Source organism: Ursus maritimus, unplaced genomic scaffold (assembly GCF_017311325.1).
Source record: "Ursus maritimus isolate PB19 unplaced genomic scaffold, ASM1731132v1 scaffold_8, whole genome shotgun sequence".
Taxonomy (NCBI): Eukaryota; Metazoa; Chordata; class Mammalia; order Carnivora; family Ursidae; genus Ursus; species Ursus maritimus.
Genome location: NW_024426996.1, coordinates 39,564,504 through 39,584,969, shown reverse-complemented (window position 1 = coordinate 39,584,969; position 20,466 = coordinate 39,564,504). Strand labels below are relative to the sequence as shown.

Sequence of the window (20,466 nt, the reverse complement as noted above, 5' to 3'; positions counted from 1 at the left end):
CAGGAATGTATGAAGTTTGGAAATGGCGTATAGAATTGAGCCTGAGCGGATCCAGGAGACTCAAGTAAACTATATGACTAGGTGAATCCGACTCCTGGCACTTACTTTTACAGCACTGACATCTGTTCATCAGCTCACTCCTATGCCTTTTGGAAAGTCCCTACGTCTACCTAACCAGAATAAAAACATTTAAAGCTGGTCCACAGATGAGCTGGCATATTAGGTTGGTAGGCAGGCAAAACTGGACTGCTGTTGCACCCACAGCTCCACGCAGGAATGGATCTAAAGAACAAAAGTGAAGGGGGATCTTCCCAGCTGGCAGAGCTTGGAGGAGTATTCTTCTTTGTTTGCTTTTTAGAGAGAGAGAAGTGGCCTGAAATAAAAATCTTTACGGATGTCTAGGTTTTTCTGTCTTGCCTGCAGTGACTCTGCCAAAATCCATGATCAGCAGAATTACAACATTCATGATCAACATCATCTCAACCAAGGAATCCATTTCAGAGCAAAAATCAGACCAACTGCAACGTGACAATATACACACCACCATGGAATCCACTGATATTGAAATATTCCTCATCACTCAGAAGCAGTCAGGCTCATAAAAATAGTGGAATGGCTTGCTACAAACCCAGTTAATGTGCCTGCTTGGGATTGAGGTGTTGTCCTACAAGATATGGTAAATTCTCAAAACCAACCAATAAAGAGTATCCCTGAACAGTTAAGAACATGGCTTCAAAACACAGGAATTGGAGAAGGATTAGCCCATCTTATCAATGACACTTATGGATTTATGTTTCCTGACTCTCAAATTTAGGTTTTGCTGGATAATAATAATTAGTTCTCCAGGGGTTGGGTGGAGAGAATTTCCACCAGAATACACAGCATGGAATTCAGTGAACTTGGAACTCTCACTATTACTTGGTCACTTTGGGCTCCATTCTTGCCTTCAGTGGGCAGTTTTGAGACTTATCTCATGAAACTTCTCAGAAGGTCTTAAGAGATCAGGAAAACATTCAAATGTGGTGATGACCAACTCAATAACACATCATCATATTGCCTCTCCTTCTTCCTTGTTTTACTTTTCCTCCCCCTTCTCTTGCTCCCTGGGGTCAAAGCCCCAAATAAACTACTGTACATAAACCTTTGTTTCAGCCTGTACTTTGGGGAAATCCAAGAGGGGAGAGGGGAGAGAAGAATTTAATTTTGGACCCATAAGGGTGAGATGCCTGACAAGACATGCAAGTGGAAATATTGGGAAGGCAGTCTATACACAAATGTGGAGTTTAAGAAAGAAGTCCAGACTTCTGAAATGCAATTCACTTCCCAGCTTTGAAGAGGGCCACAAATATACAGTTGTTTAAAAAAAAAAAAAAAGCATAATAGGACAAATTAGCACATGCAATTGTCACATAAATAGTGTCCACAGTAAGAATTCTAGTATTGAACATGAAGGGCCAAATGCGTCTTAAAGATAGGACTAGATACAGATCCTGCTCTTAAAAGGAAACTCATTTAATGAAATTGAAACACATTCCAAGTAGCATTAACTAGAGCATATTAATCTCAGTAGCAAATAGGTCCTTATTAATTCTGATCTTTTCCAACAAATTACATATTCAGATAAACACTGAGAGATACTTTACACAGCTTATTTTTCTCTTTCTCAGTGACCCCATCCCTGATGGAATGAGTCACTTCTTTTGCAGTCCCATGGTAGTCTCTTCAGTCTACCTTTGTTGTGGATTTACCTCACCAAACTATAATTTATCCGTATATTTCATTGTTTCCCCAATGAGAGTGTGCCTTTCCCCAATGAGATCCCTGCCTTTGTATCTCTAGCACCTGACACCACGTCTGGCATAGAGCTGGCACCGTTTGTCTAATAAATGAATGCATACACGAATGAATCCCTGCAGAACACCTGCAAAGGACAGTGCTGAGCAGGAGCAAAGAAGTCACACCTCTGAATTCCCAGCACACTTATGCGACCTGTACATCTCCTTGGTCACTTATTTTGTGTCTAATTTTATATGCATTTGTACCTACCAACCTGTGAACTTGTCAGCATAAGATTCATGTCTGAATCACCTCTGCATTTGGGTCAAAGTTACCAGCATAAAACCAGTGTTAGGAATATGGAATGTGAATTATCTGTCTTGCAACCAGCAACCTTGGCATCATCTGTGCTGTTCAAACTTAAATGTGCATAGGTGTCATTTTGTTAAGATGCGGATGTGGATTCAATAGATCTGAAGTGAGCCAGAGTCTGCAGTATCTAAAAAGCCCCCAGCTGATGCCCAAGCAGCTGGTCTGAGAACCACACTTTGACCGTCAAGGCCACTACATCAATGGCTCTCGACCGTAGCTGCGTTTTAGGATATTCTCGGAAGATATTGAGAGCACTTAAGTTTGAGTCCCACCCCTCAGAAATTCTGATTTAAGTCATTTAAACTCAAGGACCTAGGGTTAACAGACCTTTACATATACGAAAAAAGAAAACACTTAATCGAATAGCTTCTTACATGAAATTGCAGAAAGTATCTCAATAAATAACTTCTAAGAAAGTAATAGCACGCAACACCAAACTCCCGGGTGCCCAGTCAGTCTCGGAGCGCCAGAGGCCCCGCCCCTGCCTATCCTTGACACGCCCCTCCAGCGAGACCTTGCCCGCTTCGCCACGCCTATCACCGCCTCTCCTTCCTTTCCGCGGGGTTGACTTCCGGCGTGGAGTTTGTCACGTGCCCGGAAATGGGAAGTAGCGGCGGAACGGCTCAGTTGACGGGCTCATCCTAGTAGCGGTGGCCCTCCCGGCCCTGTCCGGTCTCTGTCTTGGAGGACCCGCCTCGGCACAGCCGGGCTCGGTCCGGCCTTGCGGTAAGCCTCGGGTCGTGGCTGCCCAGTAGTTCCCGGCGGCGGTGGACGATTAGCAGACAGGCGGGCGCCAAGCTCTGCGGCGGCGCTTCAGTCCCGCTGCTGGCTCCGCGTCCCGGGTCGGGTACCTGTCTCTTCGCCGTCTGGCCTCCCTTTCCCCGCCTATCTGGGTAAGGCGCAAAGTCCGCTAGGTGCGTCCACCAATTCCTCGTTGTCTTGGGGGCTGGGAGAGCGGTCCTCACACATCCCTTCCCGGTTTCACCCATAAGAACCAGATTTCATTTGTGCAGAACGGCCCTGATCATTTGCTCTTTGGCGTAGACCGGGAGAGGAGGCGTGACAGTGCCTTCTTCTTTGTCTAAATCCACATTTTCTTCTAGTTCTCTGAAGCTCATTCCCCTGTCTCTGTGCACAGTTTTCTCCTCTGGATGACAATGCTCCACTTGCTGAGTTGCCTCGATAGCATACAGGGCCCAACCCACGCGGACACTCACATTGACAAGCTCTTTGTCAACGCAGTGTAATGGTCCAACTGAGTTTAAGGTAACAAGAACCAGTACAGAACACAGTGGCTGACTACTACTGGAACGTGGTCAGACATGGATTCTCAAACCTGGAAAATAGTTTTAGAGGATCTCTAGTGATTTATTCACTGACTTACACAAAAGTACTCTAAAGACTCGACCCTTAGAATGTAAATGCCATTGAGGCATGATGTTCTTGTCTTCCTGAACATGTCTGTCATATTCACCCCTAACGTAGAACAGTGCAGGGCACTTGGTAGGCATCAGTATTTGCTGAATGAATAAGGCTCGCATAGGCTTTACATTATGCCTAACTCCTTTATGAGGTATAACCAGTCCTCTCTTGCTTTACACTTCCCATACACTCATTGTTGCTTTTGACCAAAGATGGACTGTGTGGGAAAGGTTGGCCACTCTCATTCATTTGACCAGTTTTTACTGTTCAGTTCAGGTTATCTCAAGAGGTATTTGCTGAGTACCTGCTAAGAAAGAACACAGAGCTATACTGGAGTGAGCACCTTTTCCACTCTCTCTCTGTCTTTCAAGAGAGTTCTTGAGATCTACAAGCTTATGATTTCATGAACCAGTTGGACAGCAAGTGCTTGATTATTTAGTAAATACAAAAAGTGCTCTAGCAGTTGAGAGGAGAGATCATTTTGGATTAAGATCATTACTGAATCACTTCACATAAACCATGAAGTGTAATTAGGGTTTGGATAGATGATATTCCCTGCATGGAAAAGCACTAAGCAAAGATGCAAAGACTGCACTGAGAAGAGGGCTTGAACTGGAAGATCTGTATTTGGAAACCTTAGGAAAATGTTGAGCAGGGGCATGTTGTGATGAAAGCTATGTTTTAATATTATTTGTTTATACAGGGTTTGGGGATTGTGGAAATTTGCAAAGAGATAACCAGATACTGAAGTGTTAAATGAGTATAGTTGGTGTGAACCTGGATTAGTGTGTTAGCAGTGGGGACAGAAAGGAAGGGTAAATTATATGTAGATGAGGGGAAATCAGTAGAATGTGGCAGCAGATTTCATGTTGACAATGGAGGAAGAGAAGCAAATATGACAGGTTTTTGAACCCGGACATTTGGTTACACATGTGAGAGTTGGAAAGGGGGAATCAGGGAAACTATAGTTGTCATGTCATTTGGTGCTGTCATTTTGCTTAATTTTGAAATGCCTGCTGTGTCTTTGCCAAGTTCTAGGAATACAAAGATGTGAATGAGATACGGTCATTTCCTACAAAGAACTACTTTTAATGGGAGAGAGAATACAACTAACTGGAAAATAGGGTTGGTAAGTGCTGTGTTAGCAGAGTAGAGGGAAAATGTTTGAAAAGTTTAAAAGAATTATTCTTTTTGTGTGTGTGACTACTTAACAGAAGAGGTGACATTTTAGCAGGATCTTGAGGAATGAGTTGAAATTTCCTAGGGGGGGAGGAATTCCAGGAAAAGGAAATTGCATGAACAAAGCCCAGAGATAGAGAAGTAAAGTGGCCATGATCCAGTGTAGCTTGGACATAGGGTGGAGTAGAGCTTTTAATACAGCGTCTAGGCCCTAGAACATATTAAGTGGTTAGTAACATGGACACAAAATTTTGCAGTAGGTGGAATGGACGTTAGGATGGGTGAAGATGTAAAGAGATGGAGAAGAAAGCAATTGAGGAAAAACATATTCCATGGCTTCTAAATCTTCTGCAGCGTAGATGGTGACATCATTTGCTGACACTGGAGTTGGGGATTAAAGAAGATAAATAAGGATTTGCAACACAGTGATGGAGAATAGGAAGAGGAGGCATCAAAGGAAATATTAAAGGGTTGCTGAGCAACAGTGAAAGTCTAGCTTTGAACAGATTTAGATATTTGTAATGAATGCAATGAACATAGATATATGGCCTTCTTAAGTGGTATATGGTAGCCCATAAGAAGTGGAGAAAAATACAGTTCATGGAGATTGATAAAACATGGTGAACTAGTCTACAAACAGAGTAAGATAGTTGAAGGAGATAGTGTGGGTGAACACTGCCTGCAGGCTAGGTTGGAAAAGAAATTAAGCTTGGAGAGACCAGATAGACGATGAGAACAGGAAGGAGGCGGGGGGGGGGGGGCTCAGAAGACTAGAGGCTAAGATAAAGTGAAAGGGGATGGAAATGGGAAGATGTGATTTTTTTTGTGAGAAAAGCAATTTTTTGACTTGGAGCAGACATCGAAGTTTCACAGATTGAGTAAAATATAGGAGATGCCTCGTTTCCAAAAGTGTCATTGTATTATAAAAATTTCACAGATTGAGTAAAATATAGGAAATGCCTCGTTTCCAAAAGTGTCATTGTATTATAAAAATTTATTCTATGTCATTTATTTAAAACTTATAATTTCTTCATTTTCCCATAAAAAGGGTGTTAGAGGTTAATTTCCTAAGCAAGTTCACATGTATGAAATACCACACATTTGCGTTGGAAAATAGTTATATATATATATATACACACACATATGTATACATATATATATACACATAAATATATGTATTTAAAAATAAAGTTGAAAAGAAATTTTTAAAAATATTTAATTTGATGTTTGAAAAAAGACCTTGAATTTAGTGAGAAAAAGGAGATAAATGGAAACCTCTCTTTATAATAGCTTTATTGAGATATAATTCATATACTATAAAATTCACCCTCTCAAATGTATAATTTAGTAGCCTTTAGTATATTCAAAAGGTTATACAACCATCACTACTATCTAATTCAAGGGCTTTTTCATGACCCCAAAAGAAACCCCATACCCATTAACAGTCCTTCTTGCCCCTTGCCCCTGCAACCACATCATTTTGTCTGTATGTATTTGTCTACTCTGGACATTTCATGTAAACAGAATCATAAAATATGTGGTCTTTCAACTGGTTTCTTTCACTAAGCATAACGTTTTCAAGTTTCATAAATGTTGTAGCATATATCAGTACTTCGTTCCTTTATTACGGCCAAATAATATTCCACTGTGTAGATATACTTCATTTTGTTGTATCAGTTTATTAATTGGTGGAATCTGAATTTGTTTCTATTTTTTGGCTATAGTCAATAATGCTGCTATGAACATTAATGTACAAGTTTTTGTGTGGACATATATTTTCAGTTCTTTTGTGTCTGTACTTAGGAATGAAATTGGTGGGTCACATTTAACTTTCTGAGGAACAAACTGTTTTTCCAAAGTGGCTGCACCATTTTACAATCACCAACAATGCATGAAAGAGTTCTTTTTCTCCACATCTTTACCAATGCTTGTCTTTTTAATTTTAGCCATTCTAGCGGGTGTAAAGTGGTAGTTAGCGCATTTGGTTTTGGTTTGCATTTCCCCAGTGGTTAATGATGTTGAACATCTTTTCATGTGCTTATTGGCCATTTATATGTTTTCTTTGGAGAAATGTCTGTTCAAATCCTTTGCTCAGTTTTTAATTAGGCTATTTGTTTTTTTATTGTTGAGTTGTAAGAGCTCCTTATATAGGAAATTTATATTTAAAGATTGAGCATAGGTTTTTATTTTTTTTCTTAGAATTTTTTAGAATTCTAGAATTTTAGAATTTAGAATTTTCTTAGAATTTTTTTTTGTTTTTTTTTTTGTTATTTGTTTTTTTATTGTTGAGTTGTAAGAGCTCCTTATATAGGAAATTTATATTTAAAGATTGAGCATACGTTTTTATTTTTTTCTTAGAATTTTTTAGAATTCTAGAATTTAGAATTCTAGAATTTAGAATTTTCTTAGAATTTTTTTTTGTATCATAATATTTGGTAAGCACTTCCAAAGATTTTAGAGTTTGATAATGCTGGCTCTAATTTCTTTTCCAATCATACGACTTTTTATTTTTATGAGGTTGGTATGTTGATGTATGAAATCATTCTTCCTATGCTTATTAGCCATAAATAATTTTTTAAATCATAAATGGAACAATATGAGATAGAATGATTTTTGAGAATGAGCTTAATATCTATACTCTCAATTTTTTTCAGCTGATTAAAAATGACAGCAATCAAGCATGCATTACAAAGAGACATTTTTACACCAAATGATGAACGCCTGCTGAGTATTGTCAATGTCTGCAAAGCTGGAAAAAAGAAAAAGAACTGTTTTTTGTGTGCCACAGGTGGGTATTTAGTAAGAAAAAGTGCTTGTTTGGCATTCTTTTATTGTTTTATTCCCCAGAGGACTTTCCCCTTGTTTTTAATATTCTCATTGTCTCGGGATGCCTGGATGGCTCAGTTGGTTAAGCGTCTGCCCTCAGCTCAGGTCGTGATCCCAGAGTTCTGAGATCAAGTCCTGAATTGGGGTCCTTGCTCAGCAAGGAGCCTGCTTCTCCTTCTGCCTGTTTTTTCCCCTGGTTGTGTTCTCTCTCTCTCTGATAAGATAAATAAATAAAATCTTAAAATATATATATATATATATTCATATATTCATATTCTCATTGTTTCTGTAATTGGAAAAACTGTTGGGCCAACACATTTGTTTTTAAAATTGTCTTTAATTAAATATTGAGTAGATACAACAGAATCTATACTGTATATATATAAGGTGCAAAGACTAACCATACAGGGAACACTCATGTGCTTAACCACCCAGTGTAAGAAGATATTACCATTACCTTTGAAGTCTCCTGTGTGCCCTTCCCTAATCCCATTCTCTTCCCTCACTCATTAAGAGGTAACTAGTATCCTGAATTTTGGTTCAGTCTTTCCTTGCTTTTCTTTATCATTTTACTGTGTGTTTGTAATCTCAAATAACATATTGTTTAGATTTGCGTGTCTTTGACATTTACATGAATTGAATCATAGTGCATATATCCTTTTGTGACTTCTTCCACTCAACATTCATGTTCATGTTCGTGAGTTTTATTTCTTTTTTTTCGTATAGCCATAATTCTTTCATTTTCACTCCTATGGAGTGTTCTAATCTATGAGGGTACCAGTTTACTTACGCATCATACTAGTGATGAACATTAGGTTTGTTTTCAGGTTTTACTGTTCAGACAGCACTTCTGTGAACATGTTTGTCCTTGTGTCCTCGTACAAAAATTTTTTAGGGTAGATACTAAATGTAAAATTGCTGGGTCATAGGCATATAAATGTTTAACACTAGTATAATACCAAATTATTTTCAAAAGTAGTTACACTGGTTTTCATTCCCACAAGCAGTGTGTGTTTGGAGTTCTTTCTGTACATCCTAGTCAAAACTTGGTTTTGACACTTGGTTTTGACAGACTTAATTGATTCCAACCTGGTGGAAATAGCATGTAAAATAGTATCTCATTGTGGTTTTAAATTTCATTTCCTATTAATGATGAAATTGAGCATCTTTTCATGAATTTATTGGCCATTTAGTTTCCTTGTCTTAGAAATTTGCCTTAAAGCCTTTTGCTTATTTCTCTATTGCGTTGGTTGTCCTTTTACTGATTTGTACAAGTTCTACTTACTAATCCTGTGTTGGTTATATGCATCCCAGTTTGTGGCTTGTGTACTTTTTGATACTTTTTAATGAAATTTCTAATTCTAATGAAATCACATTAATCAATCTGATCCTTTATGGCTTTCACTTTTTTATCTTATTTAAGATATGCTTCCCTAGAGGGGCACCTCTCAGTCGGTGAAGCACTCGACTCAGGTCCTGATCTCAGGGTTGTGAGTTCAAGCCCCATGTTGGGCTCCATGCTGAGTGTGGCATCTACTTAAAAAAAAAAGAAAAAAAAAGATATACTTCCCTGGAGTAGCAAAAGTATTCTTCTGTACTGTGTTCTAAAAGTTTTATAATTTTGCCATTCACATTTTAGTTTTTAATTTACCTGTGTCCGTGTTTGTAGTGATGAATGTGAGTGTGCCTATTTCTGGGTTCTCTCCTATATCTGGTTTTTATTTTGTCTTGTTTTGGTTCTTCATTCTTCTACCTAAATTTTAGAATCCACTTGGCAAGTGCCAGATTTTGTTGGGATTTTAATTAGAATTGTTTTGAATATGTAGTTCAGTTCAAAGAGTACTTGTATTTTCATGATACTGAATGTTCTTGTCCATGAACATGGTGTGGTTTCCATTTACCTAGGTCTTCTTTAATGCTTTTCAATAAGTTTTACAGTTTTAAAGGCTTTCAATAAGATATATAGTTTTAAAGGTTTTGCACATATGTTGTATTTATTCCTAGATTTTTTGATACTATCATAAATAATAACTTACTAGCACTAATACATCTTTAAGACTTTAATTTTTTTTAAGTTTATTTATTTATTTATTTGTCAGAGAGAGAGAGAGCACAAGCAGGGGGAGTGGCAGGCAGAGCAGGCAGAGGGAGAAGCAGGCTCCTGGGTGAGCAAGGAGCCCAATGTGGGACTCGATCCCAGAACCCTGGGATCATGACCTGAGCCCAAAGCAAACGCTTAACCGACCGAGCCTCCCAGGCGTCCAAGACTTTAATTTTTTAGATCAGTTTAAGGTTTACAACAAAATTGCAGAAGGAGGTACACAGACTTCCCATATATTCCCTGCCCCCACATATGTGTATCCTCCCCCTTTATCAATACTATTGGCAACAGTGGCAACAGTTTGTTAGCAAAAATGAACCTACATTGACATGTTGTAATCATCCAAAGTCCATAGTTTACCTTAGGGTTTACTCTTTGTGTTGTACATGGTATGGGTTTCGACAAATGTATAATGAAATATATCCACCATTGTAGTATCATACAGAGTATTTTCACTGCCCTAAAAATCTTATGTGTTCTGCCTATTTGTCTTTCCCCGAACCCCTACCCTTTTCAACCACTGTTCTTTTTACCATTTGCATGGTTTTGCCTTTTCCTGGATGTCATATCGTTGGAATCATACAGTATGTAGCCAACTCAGCTTGGCTTCTTTCACTTAGTAGTATACATTTACATTTCCTCCATGCCTTTTCTGGCTTGATAGCGCATTTCTTTTTAGCACTGATTCATATTCCATGCCTGGATGTACCACAGTTTATCCACCCACCTACTGAAGGATATCTCAATTGTCAATTCGACAATTATGAATAAAGCTACTATAAACACCCATGTGTGGATTTTTGCATGGACATAAGTTTTCAACTCCTTTGGGTAAATACCAAGGAGTGTGATTGCTGGATCATATGGTAAGAGTATCTTTAGTTTTGTAAGAAACTACCAAACTTTCTACCAAAGTGGCTGTATCATTTTGAAGTCCTACCTGCAATGTTTGAGAGTTCTTGCTGCTCCACATTTTTGCCAGCATTCGGTGTTGTCATGTTCTGGAATTTGGCCATACTAATAGGTGTATAGTGGTATCTCGTTGCTGTTTTAATTGGCATTGCCTTGATGAAATATGGTGTTGCGTATCTGTTCGTGTGCTTATTTGTTATCTATATATCTTCTTTGGGGAAGTGTCCGTTAAGGTCTTTGGCCATTTTTTAATCACGTTTTTTGTTTTCTTATGGTTAAATTTTAAGAGTCGTTTGTATACGGGCACCTGGGTGGCACAGTCAGTTAAGCGTCCGACTGTTTTAGCTCAGGTTGCGATCTTAGGGTCCTGAGATGGAGCCCATGTTGGCTCAGCACTCAGCAGCACAGAGTCTGCTGAAGACTCTGTCTTCCTCTGCCCCTCCCCCACCATGTGCGTGGGCACTCTCTCTCAAATAAATAAATCCTAAAAAAAAAAATAAAGTCCTTTGTTTATTTTGGATAACATTACTTCATTAGATGTGTCTTTGGCAAATATTTTCTTGCAGTCTGGCTTGTCTTCTAATTCTCTTAATATTGTTTTTTGCAGATCAGAAGCTTTTAATTTTATTAAACATTAATACATTTTAAAAATCAGTTATTGTTAGGATCTAGAAATACAGTTGGTGTTTTATATGGATTTCCATATCAATCTTGCTAGACTTTCTTATTAATTCTAATAATTTGTCCATAGACTCTAAGTAGTGATATTTTCTTCCTTCCTTTATAGTCTTTATATTTTTAATTTATTTTTGTTGCTTTAGTCTACTGGTTAGGACCATCAATACAGTGTTGATCTCAAAGGGAATGGCTTCACTTTTTAGTATTATAATTACTGTTTTTTTGTTTACAATGCAAAGGAAGCTCCCTTCTGTTCCTGACTTTTTACTTTTTTTCTTTTTGGTCATTGAATGGATGTTCAATTTTATCAAATGCTTTTTTAAATCATCGAGATTATCATTTATTTCCTTAATTTATTAGTGTGGCGAGTAATTGTACTTGGTTTTTCAAATGATAAGTTGAATTCTTGAAATAACCTAACTCAATCATGATGTACCATATGCCATCAATTATACCATATATTATTATGTACCACTTTAAAAAATGCTATGATATTGCATCAATTGTTAAGACATTCTGATTTCAGAGATGTTAAAATGTGGGGGGAAAATGTACATCTCAGAATTGGTGAAACGAAATACTATCTTTTGTATATGCCCTTGGATTAAGTTTGCCAATGCAGTATTTGTTTGTAGTTATTTGTGTATTTGTAGTTATAAAATTTTTCACCCATGTTCATTAATGACATGGTCCTGTAATTTTCTTTTGTACACTATCTTTGTCCTTAAAACCAAAGCAATAAAGTAAGTTGGGAGTATTCCCTTGTTTTCTGTACAGTGGAATAATTATGTATGTTTGGAATGTTTCCTTGGAAAACTTGGCAAAAGATACCAGTAAAACTGTGTTGGAGTAGGTTTGGGGAAGAGATTTTTCACTTACTAATGCAGTTTCTTTAATGATTATAGAATTTTCCGTATTTTCTGTTCTTAAGTCAGTTTTGGTAAGTTACATTTTTTAGAGATTCAACCACTTCATCTAAATTTTTTAAAGTACTGGCATTCACTCCATCCAATATTCCGCTGACAGAGTAATTTTTAGAAACAAATTAGAGCATGTCATTTCCCTAATTAAAGTCCTCTAAGAGCACCCCCACAACCTCAGATAAAGGCCCTTTGTGATCTGAACTTTCATCTTTTTTTTTTGTAACTTCATTTCCACCCACTTTATTGCATGAACAATCCATACTGAATCACTTACCGCTGTTGTGAAATGGTATTAGGCTCTTTCAAGCCCCTTTGGCTTCACATATGTCAGTCATTTTAGAGCTCATACTATTCTTTCAACACTGGTCTGAAGCTTTACTTCTCAAGGAATCTGCCTCTGACCCTGTTGTCTGATTTAGATGTTCCCTTTGATGCTCTGTGCATTATTCAGTCATGGCATACATTAGGAAATACTACTTTTAGTATCACGTACGGGCACCTGACAACTGTATTTGCAATGAGCGGATGAATAGATGAAGAATTAATGAGTGAATATTTCTGATGAAAGTGTGTTTTACTCAACAGTGACAACTGAACGCCCTGTGCAGGTGAAGATGGTCAAAGTCAAGAAATCTGATAAAGGAGATTTCTACAAAAGGCAGATTGCTTGGGCCCTTCGAGACCTTGCTGTGGTAGATGCCAAGGATGCTATTAAAGTATGTTTTTCTTAGTTCTTTGACCCGTGTTCAGAAAGTGTCTTTCATTTTCTAACGTAGTAGTATGTCTTCTAAGATGAGCTAAATGTCTTGTTTTGTAACCCTCTGCTCTACCAACTCAGCAAGAATTAGTCTAAAGTGTATTATTAAACCTTCCATTCTCCCACTCTTCAGTCTCAAGCTAAAATAAATCTGTATGCATGTTTGTTTCATTGTTTTTGCTTTTTTTTGAGCTATAGTTATGTTCGTGGGCAAGTTATATACACTAGAGCAAAATAACTATATATTTCGGTATTTGGGTTAGGTATATCTAGTCTAAAATTCATGTATTAGTACACATTTTAAAGTGTTGTGAGTAGTTTTTTAAAAGCCTTCATTGTTTTGGTAAAACCTAGTTCAACATCATGTGTAACACATAACCAAAGTGAATCTTCCTTAGTTTGTCTTCACAAAGTAGTGTAGAATCATCAGCTGAGGCAACCGGGCTGGCCTTTTGAGGCCATGGTTTCGTATTTGTGGCTCAAGTAAAGGAAGCGATGGTGAGTTACACACCTTATTTTAAGGAACTTAAAGAAGAAGGTACAAGAATGTAAATATTCCACTTTTCACAAGCCACACTCAAACTTTAAGAAAATTGAATAATGTAATAATCGTGTTAAAGGACCATGTTTATTTCTGACAAGTCAAGGCTTTTCACAGCAATACCCTTTTTTCAAAGAAATTTAGTAGAGCTCCTCTGGTGAAATTAGGTGCTCCTTCCCCTCAGCCTCTCTCACCCTGCCCTTCATCTTCCTTTCGCAGGAATGTTTTGCATCATACCCACTTGTGATGGGGCTGATAGCAAGGCTTACCTTAATGTAACTGCAGGTGCCCTTTGATTTAACCCTTCAAGCCTCACACATTTACTTAAAAGGCAGAAGAAGTAGAAGCTACCTTTGTAGAGCAACCCAATAAAATAAAAATCTGACTTTACCCTTACCCTGGTATAGACCTCTGGGGAGCTAAAGTCTGGACAAAATGACAGGCAGTTGTGTCGAGTGTAAAATATTTTTTAAATGAAGCCAAAACAACTTTAGGAGAGTTTGCATATCTAGAATATGCAATTCAGAATTCCGATTTCTAACAAACGTGGCGAGTGCTTTTCTTTAAGTAATTTAGGTGCACTGGGCTGCTGCTTTATCCCTAAGGGGCACCCAAAACACTTTAATAACTAATTAAATAAATTCTGTTACCATGGAAAAAGATCAAGAGTAGAGACTTTTTTGGTAGGTTTCTGTTTAAGAGAAAATACTGTAAGGGCTTTTTAGAAATGAGTCTTTATTAAAGAAGCTTTTTCCTTCAATAGTTTTGCACTTTATAACCCCATTGACTTGCATAATTCACTAACGTTGCTGATGCTTATTTGAATGCCTTCTCACAGCTGATGCCTCATTGCTGACTTTCTTAATGGATGCTTTTTTTTTTCACTTTATGTAAGCACCTTGGCGTGTGCACACTATATATGGATGTAAAACATAAAATTTTTATACATAGCCTAACATTAGCCATTTAGTGTCACACATTGATTTGTGTGAGTGTTGCCACTGGAGCACTCAGCTTCTTTTTGGCATTATGGGAAATATTCCCAGGGAAGAGATCATTTCCCATCAAGTTTTAGATTAGTTGCCAATACCCTTAGATTTTTTTTATAAGTAATAATGCAATTACCTTTTTATTGGAAATGCAGATTTTTAATCTTTTGATGTTTCAGTTCTGCTTATTGAGCTAATTATAATTAGTAGATCCATGCTACTGTAATGTGATTGTTATACCAGGTCAAATCCTGATTCCTCAATTATCCCAACCCTTCACAAAAGTCTGGTATCATCTCCCTTACCTTTAAGGCATTTATTTACATTTTTCTCACCAAATGACACTTTGAATGAATCGGATATATTGTTAGCCTTCTGTAGGACATTAAGAACATTTGAATCTATTTTTAATTCCTCAGATGTGAAGAAAAGCATACATCCATATATTTTCATGTTTTAGATAACAGTCAAGTGATTCTACATTCACGTGGGAAATATTAGCCTGGTATGAAATCACGGCTGCAAGGTGGCTTAAGAGACAGCGTACTGCACTTCTCCCACAGGTTGAGCTTCTTTGTCATTCAAAAGAACTTCAAGGCTAGCCAGCCTTTTTTATTTTTGAGGCACCTTTGATTATTCTGTTTTCAGTCCGTTCCTGCTTTCACCTCATTTGCTCTTGGAAACCACACTAGGATGTAGATTGTATTTTTTCTCATATGTTATAATTAGAAGACATATTCTTTACTAAGGAGTTAGTGTCAGATCACTATGAATAATAGTGCATTATCATCAAAGAATAGGTGTAGCTCTAAAACCCCATGGGCAATTTAAAAAGAAAAATTAGGTCCACATCAAAACTGGAGACTTGTCATCTTAACTAGGAAGTCCAGCCACAAAGCTTTTACCTAGACATCCTATACTTCTACTCATATACTAAAGGGTCATACGAAAAGGGTCATACGAGGAAATTACCAAAACATTTTGTTGTTTTTTTATCCAGCTTCTTTTCGGAAGAAAACAAGGTTTTTCCTACAAATTGAATTCTCTGAACCATTCTGTGTAAGTCACTTAGCTGATTTTTAATGGTGATTTTCTTTTAAGAACAGCTTCAACTTCTTTTCATTCTATTGAAATATAGACTTTATAATAATGAAAAAGATATGATCAAAAACAATATCTTTTGCATATTTTATTTCAGGAAAATCCTGAATTTGATTTACATTTTGAAAAAATATATAAATGGGTTGCCAGCAGCACTGCTGAAAAGAATGCATTTATTTCATGCATTTGGAAATTGAATCAGCGATATCTCCGGAAGAAAATTGATTTTGTCAATGTTAGTTCACAGCTCTTGGAAGGTAAAGTTAAATAAAAATGCTTATGTAAAATCAAATATACCTACAAGTGAATATATAACTTGACATTATTCAGAATGATGTAGCACACTGATTTACCTTATATTGCAAAGGACTTGAAAAATAATTTTTCTTATTGCAGAAGTGATACTTGTTTGGTATAGAAATTGATACTTTAAATAAATAAAAATCACTTATAAACTTAATCCTCAGAGATAACTGCTGTTGATGTTTTGTTAGATAGTCTTCTCATCTTTTTCCTATGCATATTTAAATACTTTCTTAAAATAAATTCACATTGTTTTCTAACATACTTTTCCTTATAATGAACATTTTTCTTATAATGAACATTTTTCATGTTATTAAATACTTATCCCAACATTATTTTTAGTGGTACCATAGTATTTCATCATATGACTATACCTTGATTTATTTAACTAGTCATTTATTTTAAAATTTCCAATCTTTGCTTATTTTAAATAATTTTGACATGAATATCCGTGTAGTTATATTTTTGTGCAGAGTGTAGGGATAGTGGTTAAGAACAGAACTTGAGTCAGACTACTTGGGTTCAAATCCTGGCTTTGTCACTTACCAGTTATGTGACCTTGGATTATTCTATGTTTCAGTTTTCTTTATCTCAGAAATAGAGATAATTAGTAGTATCCACTCCATAGGGTTGTTGTGAGGATTAAATTACTTAGTATATGAAAGTGATGAGAACGATGCCAGGTGTTTAGTAAGTACTCAATAAATATTAGCTCTTATTATATTATCAGGATAAAATCCTTAGACATGAAGTTAAATAGGATATTTTTGGTCAGTATATCTTCAGGGTTGTTACTGTGGATTATTTTGTGTTACAAGACAAAAACTATTGTTATTAAAAATATACAATTAGATTTTATTCTTTTAAAATTTCTTTCATAAAGGCATAAACATTGTAAGAAAATGGTTCTGTATGCCGTGTGGATACAATTTGTGTTGTATTCTTTATCTCAAAGAAAGCAGTTGAAATAACAGCTAGTATGCAGATGAATAGAGTTGTTGCTTCTCTTTATTAATAAAAAAACAGATTTATTCCAAATAATATATATTAGAAAGAAAACTTAGATTTGTCCTAAGTTGTATATTAGCATTTTAAAATAGGAGCCTCATTCTGTTCGGTTAAAACATCTGAAATAACCAATATTCAACCATTTTGACCTATAAAAATGGCCGTTTCAGATGCTTCCAGCTATTCATTTACTTAGCCATTTGCCTCTGTCCTTTCGGTATTCTGTTTTACTTACTCCTTTTCTGTTTGCCTGTGGATATTTCCCTCAAATATAGTATTCCTTCCCAATACTTAGTAAGTATTAAGCCCATTATTGGTTTTAAGTTTGATGCTTAAAACTGGAGAGGCAAGTCACATCTGTCAGGCCCTGTGCTACTCCCCTCAGTGCTGCCCTTGTGTAGGAGCCCTCGGGGCTGTGATCTGACCAACATTAGACCCCGGTATCTTGGCAACTGAGTATGTTGAGGGAATGACCTTCAAGAAATTGATGATAATTTTTCATGCCTTGAATAGTGGTTTAATTTGTGTTTTGAACGGCTTTTATTTTATTTTATTTATTTTTTTGCCTTTTCAGGGTTGAATGTTTTGATGAGGGAATGATTGCTATTCTGTTTTTAAATATTGTGTATCTCTGGTTGTTATTCGTTGCCTACAATATGTTTTAGACCAATACATTTCATTGAACTAACGGTATTAGAAAATACATACCCTACCTAGCTTCCCTCATTAAGAAATATTACCATAATCAGTGAGAAGAATATTGCTGTCTTTTTTAAATGAAGTGTCTAACTTAAAAAAAAAAGAAAGACATTTAATTTTTTAAGGCCTAAAGCAAAGTGTAGACATTTTCATGTTTATAAAAGTTACCCCTAATTCAGATCAATTTTAGGAATACTGTGAAGATCCTTAAGGATCTCATTATGAAAATCGTTTTCTATATAAATCAGTAACTGTTTAGTGGAGTCCAGAGAATAGTTTCCTTAATGTCTGTAAACTTGTTTTAATGGATTTTGAAATCATAGCCGTTGATTCCCATTAAAAAAACAATAAATGTGTCTAAGTTTTGGGTGATGTTAAAAAACAAATAAGAAATTATCACCATCTACTTTTAAGAGATAAGTAATCATCCAAGTAAGACTTCACTATGAATGCTAACAGTGGCAACTTTAGAGGTTTTTGTTAGTGACAATTGAATGTTTACGCCAGTAAGTGAAGTTTCTCAGCAGAAGGCTTTTAAGGTTTTTAAAGGAGGATTTTGTTAGCAGTTGAAGTAGAGTCAAGTTTTTGTTTGACTTTTTCTTTTTCATTCTTATAACCAGATTTTAAAAAAGAAATCTTTGGCTTGAATCCTTAATTTAGCCAGCTTGAACAGATATCTCGTGTGTTTTTTTAAAATTGTTTCAATCTCGTCCTTTTTAACAGTGTTTTATGACTAATCTATTATGAGGGAGTGTCTGGGTAAAGTTCTGGGGCCTTGAGTGAAAATAACTAGACTAAATGCATGAGTCAGAGCTGACCTAAAAATAATTCTCAGGAAGTGATCTGTTTCCCAGTTTTCTCCAAGGACTAGTCAGTGCTGTTTCTTAAAAGAAAAAATGGAAAGATAAATGTATTTTTAGTCATTGTCAGAAAAAGAATAAGAAAATTAACTCTGGAAATTTAGTTTCTGTGGATCTTTCCACTTGGTACTTGATTTGGACGTTGTCTTTTAAACTTTGATGTACCAAAAGTTCAAATGAAATATGGGTAGTATTTAAAAATTTTAAACCTGTATACTTTTCTACCCAGCTAATATTCTTTGCTTACTTTCCTCTGCTTTTTTCATACCTTTTTACTCTCCAGAACTGCCTAAAGTTACAGAAGGTGCGTAACACCTTTTCTTTTTATTCTATTCCATATATTTTTTATTACTTGCCATTGTTATGTACTGTTGGTTGCATATTTTATGAAATTGTGCATAGGGACAAGTTTGTTACCACAAAATCCATATAGTAATAAAATTAACGATAGGATTCATTATTGACTTACAAAGGACTGTTTCATGGAAGAGAAAATACTTCTGAAGCAGTTATGATCGTTTAAAATATTTATTTATTTTAAATATCTGCTTGTGTAAGGAGCTGTACAGAATGATTTGAGCAGTCCCTGCCCCCTAGTGGCTAATAAACTGTCAGATGTGACATTTGACATCTCCACAGTGAGCTAAAATGGACTCGTTCAAAGGACAGGGAACTAGGTGATGCCTGTCTAAAGAACTATTTATATACTGTAATCGGTAATTGCCTGTACCAAAAGTTTTATTCCCCTCTTTTTGTTTTTCTGGGACATTATCTAAATCTGCCTAATTATCATTCTTAAGAGTAAGTCATTTATTACTTTGAGTTAGTTATTTTTTTCCTAGAACAAATTAACATATGTCAAGTCATGCTGAATGTAAATATTTCATTTGCATACAAAATAATGAATATTTAAAGTGTCCAGAGGTTGTGATTTAAGTAGTGTCCCATTAAGTTTATGAAAATCAATAACTTTATTGAAAGTTTTAGTTAGGGGTAAAAATTATTTTTTTTTTCACTTTACCTCTCCTAACCTCAAGCTTTATATAAAATCCCACAAGCTAAGTGTATTTTCTCAAAACATGGAATTGAAACGTTTATCCAGAAGACACCTTACATTTGACCTGTTGGTCCTTTGTTAAGAAGCATGAAGACCAGTTAAACTTTTGCAATTTCAAACAGCCATGTTATTGTTGCTCTTGTTATTGTAGACTTGTTGAGAAAACCTTTATACCTGATCTTTAGAAATTTTATCAATGCATATGAAATTGTTTTAAACAAAGAAATGGAAATTTCATGTAATATTTTCAATACCCAAAGTAAATTGTGACTACATTTTTCATATCAACTAAAAGTTATTTGGAAAAAAAAACCATAACAAGGACAAAAAAAGAACAAAGGAAAAATGTTACCTGGGGAAAAAAAGGAAAGCAAATTATTTATGTGTCCTAAATTCATACTCATTGTTTTATTAGAGCAACAACCACCATAGGAAAAAAAGATTAGTAGGCTTGTTTCCACGTGTCTTGTTTCTGGTTTTGTATTTGTTTTTGTAGTTTATGTTTTGGGAAATTGTTGGAAAGCCTGTTTTAACACTTAAAAGTGAGTGAATTAGACTGCATGTATTTGTATTTGTTATAATAAATGTTACAATAAATGTATTAACATATGCAGTTTTTCATAAAAATAAGGTTTTTTTAATATTTTGAATCATTCTTTCCTATTTTTCAGCCACTAAATGTGACCTGTGCTTATAACTGACTATAAGTACCGTGTTATTGTCCTTCCTACTTTTTTACTACTTTATTTTTAATTTTTACCCTCTTTAAGAGTCTGTTCCAAGTGGAGAAAATCAGAGTGTGACAGGAGGTGATGAAGAAGTCGTAGATGTATACCAAGAGTTAAATGCAAGAGAAGAGCAGGATATTGAAATAATGATGGAAGGCTGTGAATGTGCAATCTCTAATGCTGAGGCCTTTGCAGAAAGGTTGTCCAGAGAGCTGCAGGTGCTGGATGGGGTAA

At 35.9% G+C, this 20,466-nt stretch overlaps 1 protein-coding gene across 4 annotated transcripts in view; it reads left to right on the top strand.

The window, feature by feature from the left end:
• The first annotated feature begins 2,740 nt into the window (after positions 1 to 2,740).
• EXOC1 (exocyst complex component 1) overlaps positions 2,741 to 20,466 on the top strand; it is a 58,743-nt gene continuing 41,017 nt past the window's right edge. Inside the window, exons 1-6 of one of the 4 annotated variants that reach the window (XM_040625143.1) lie at positions 2,741 to 2,874; positions 4,603 to 4,699; positions 7,404 to 7,537; positions 12,775 to 12,905; positions 15,675 to 15,834; positions 20,275 to 20,462. In XM_040625143.1, the coding sequence (XP_040481077.1) occupies positions 7,414 to 7,537; positions 12,775 to 12,905; positions 15,675 to 15,834; positions 20,275 to 20,462 (603 nt within the window). In that variant the 5' untranslated portion in view covers positions 2,741 to 2,874; positions 4,603 to 4,699; positions 7,404 to 7,413. Of the gene's footprint in view, positions 2,875 to 2,905; positions 3,063 to 4,602; positions 4,700 to 7,403; positions 7,538 to 12,774; positions 12,906 to 15,674; positions 15,835 to 20,274; positions 20,463 to 20,466 lie in introns of those variants that run through there. The other 3 variants (XM_008701489.2, XM_040625142.1, XM_040625141.1) reach the window with 3 other exon arrangements.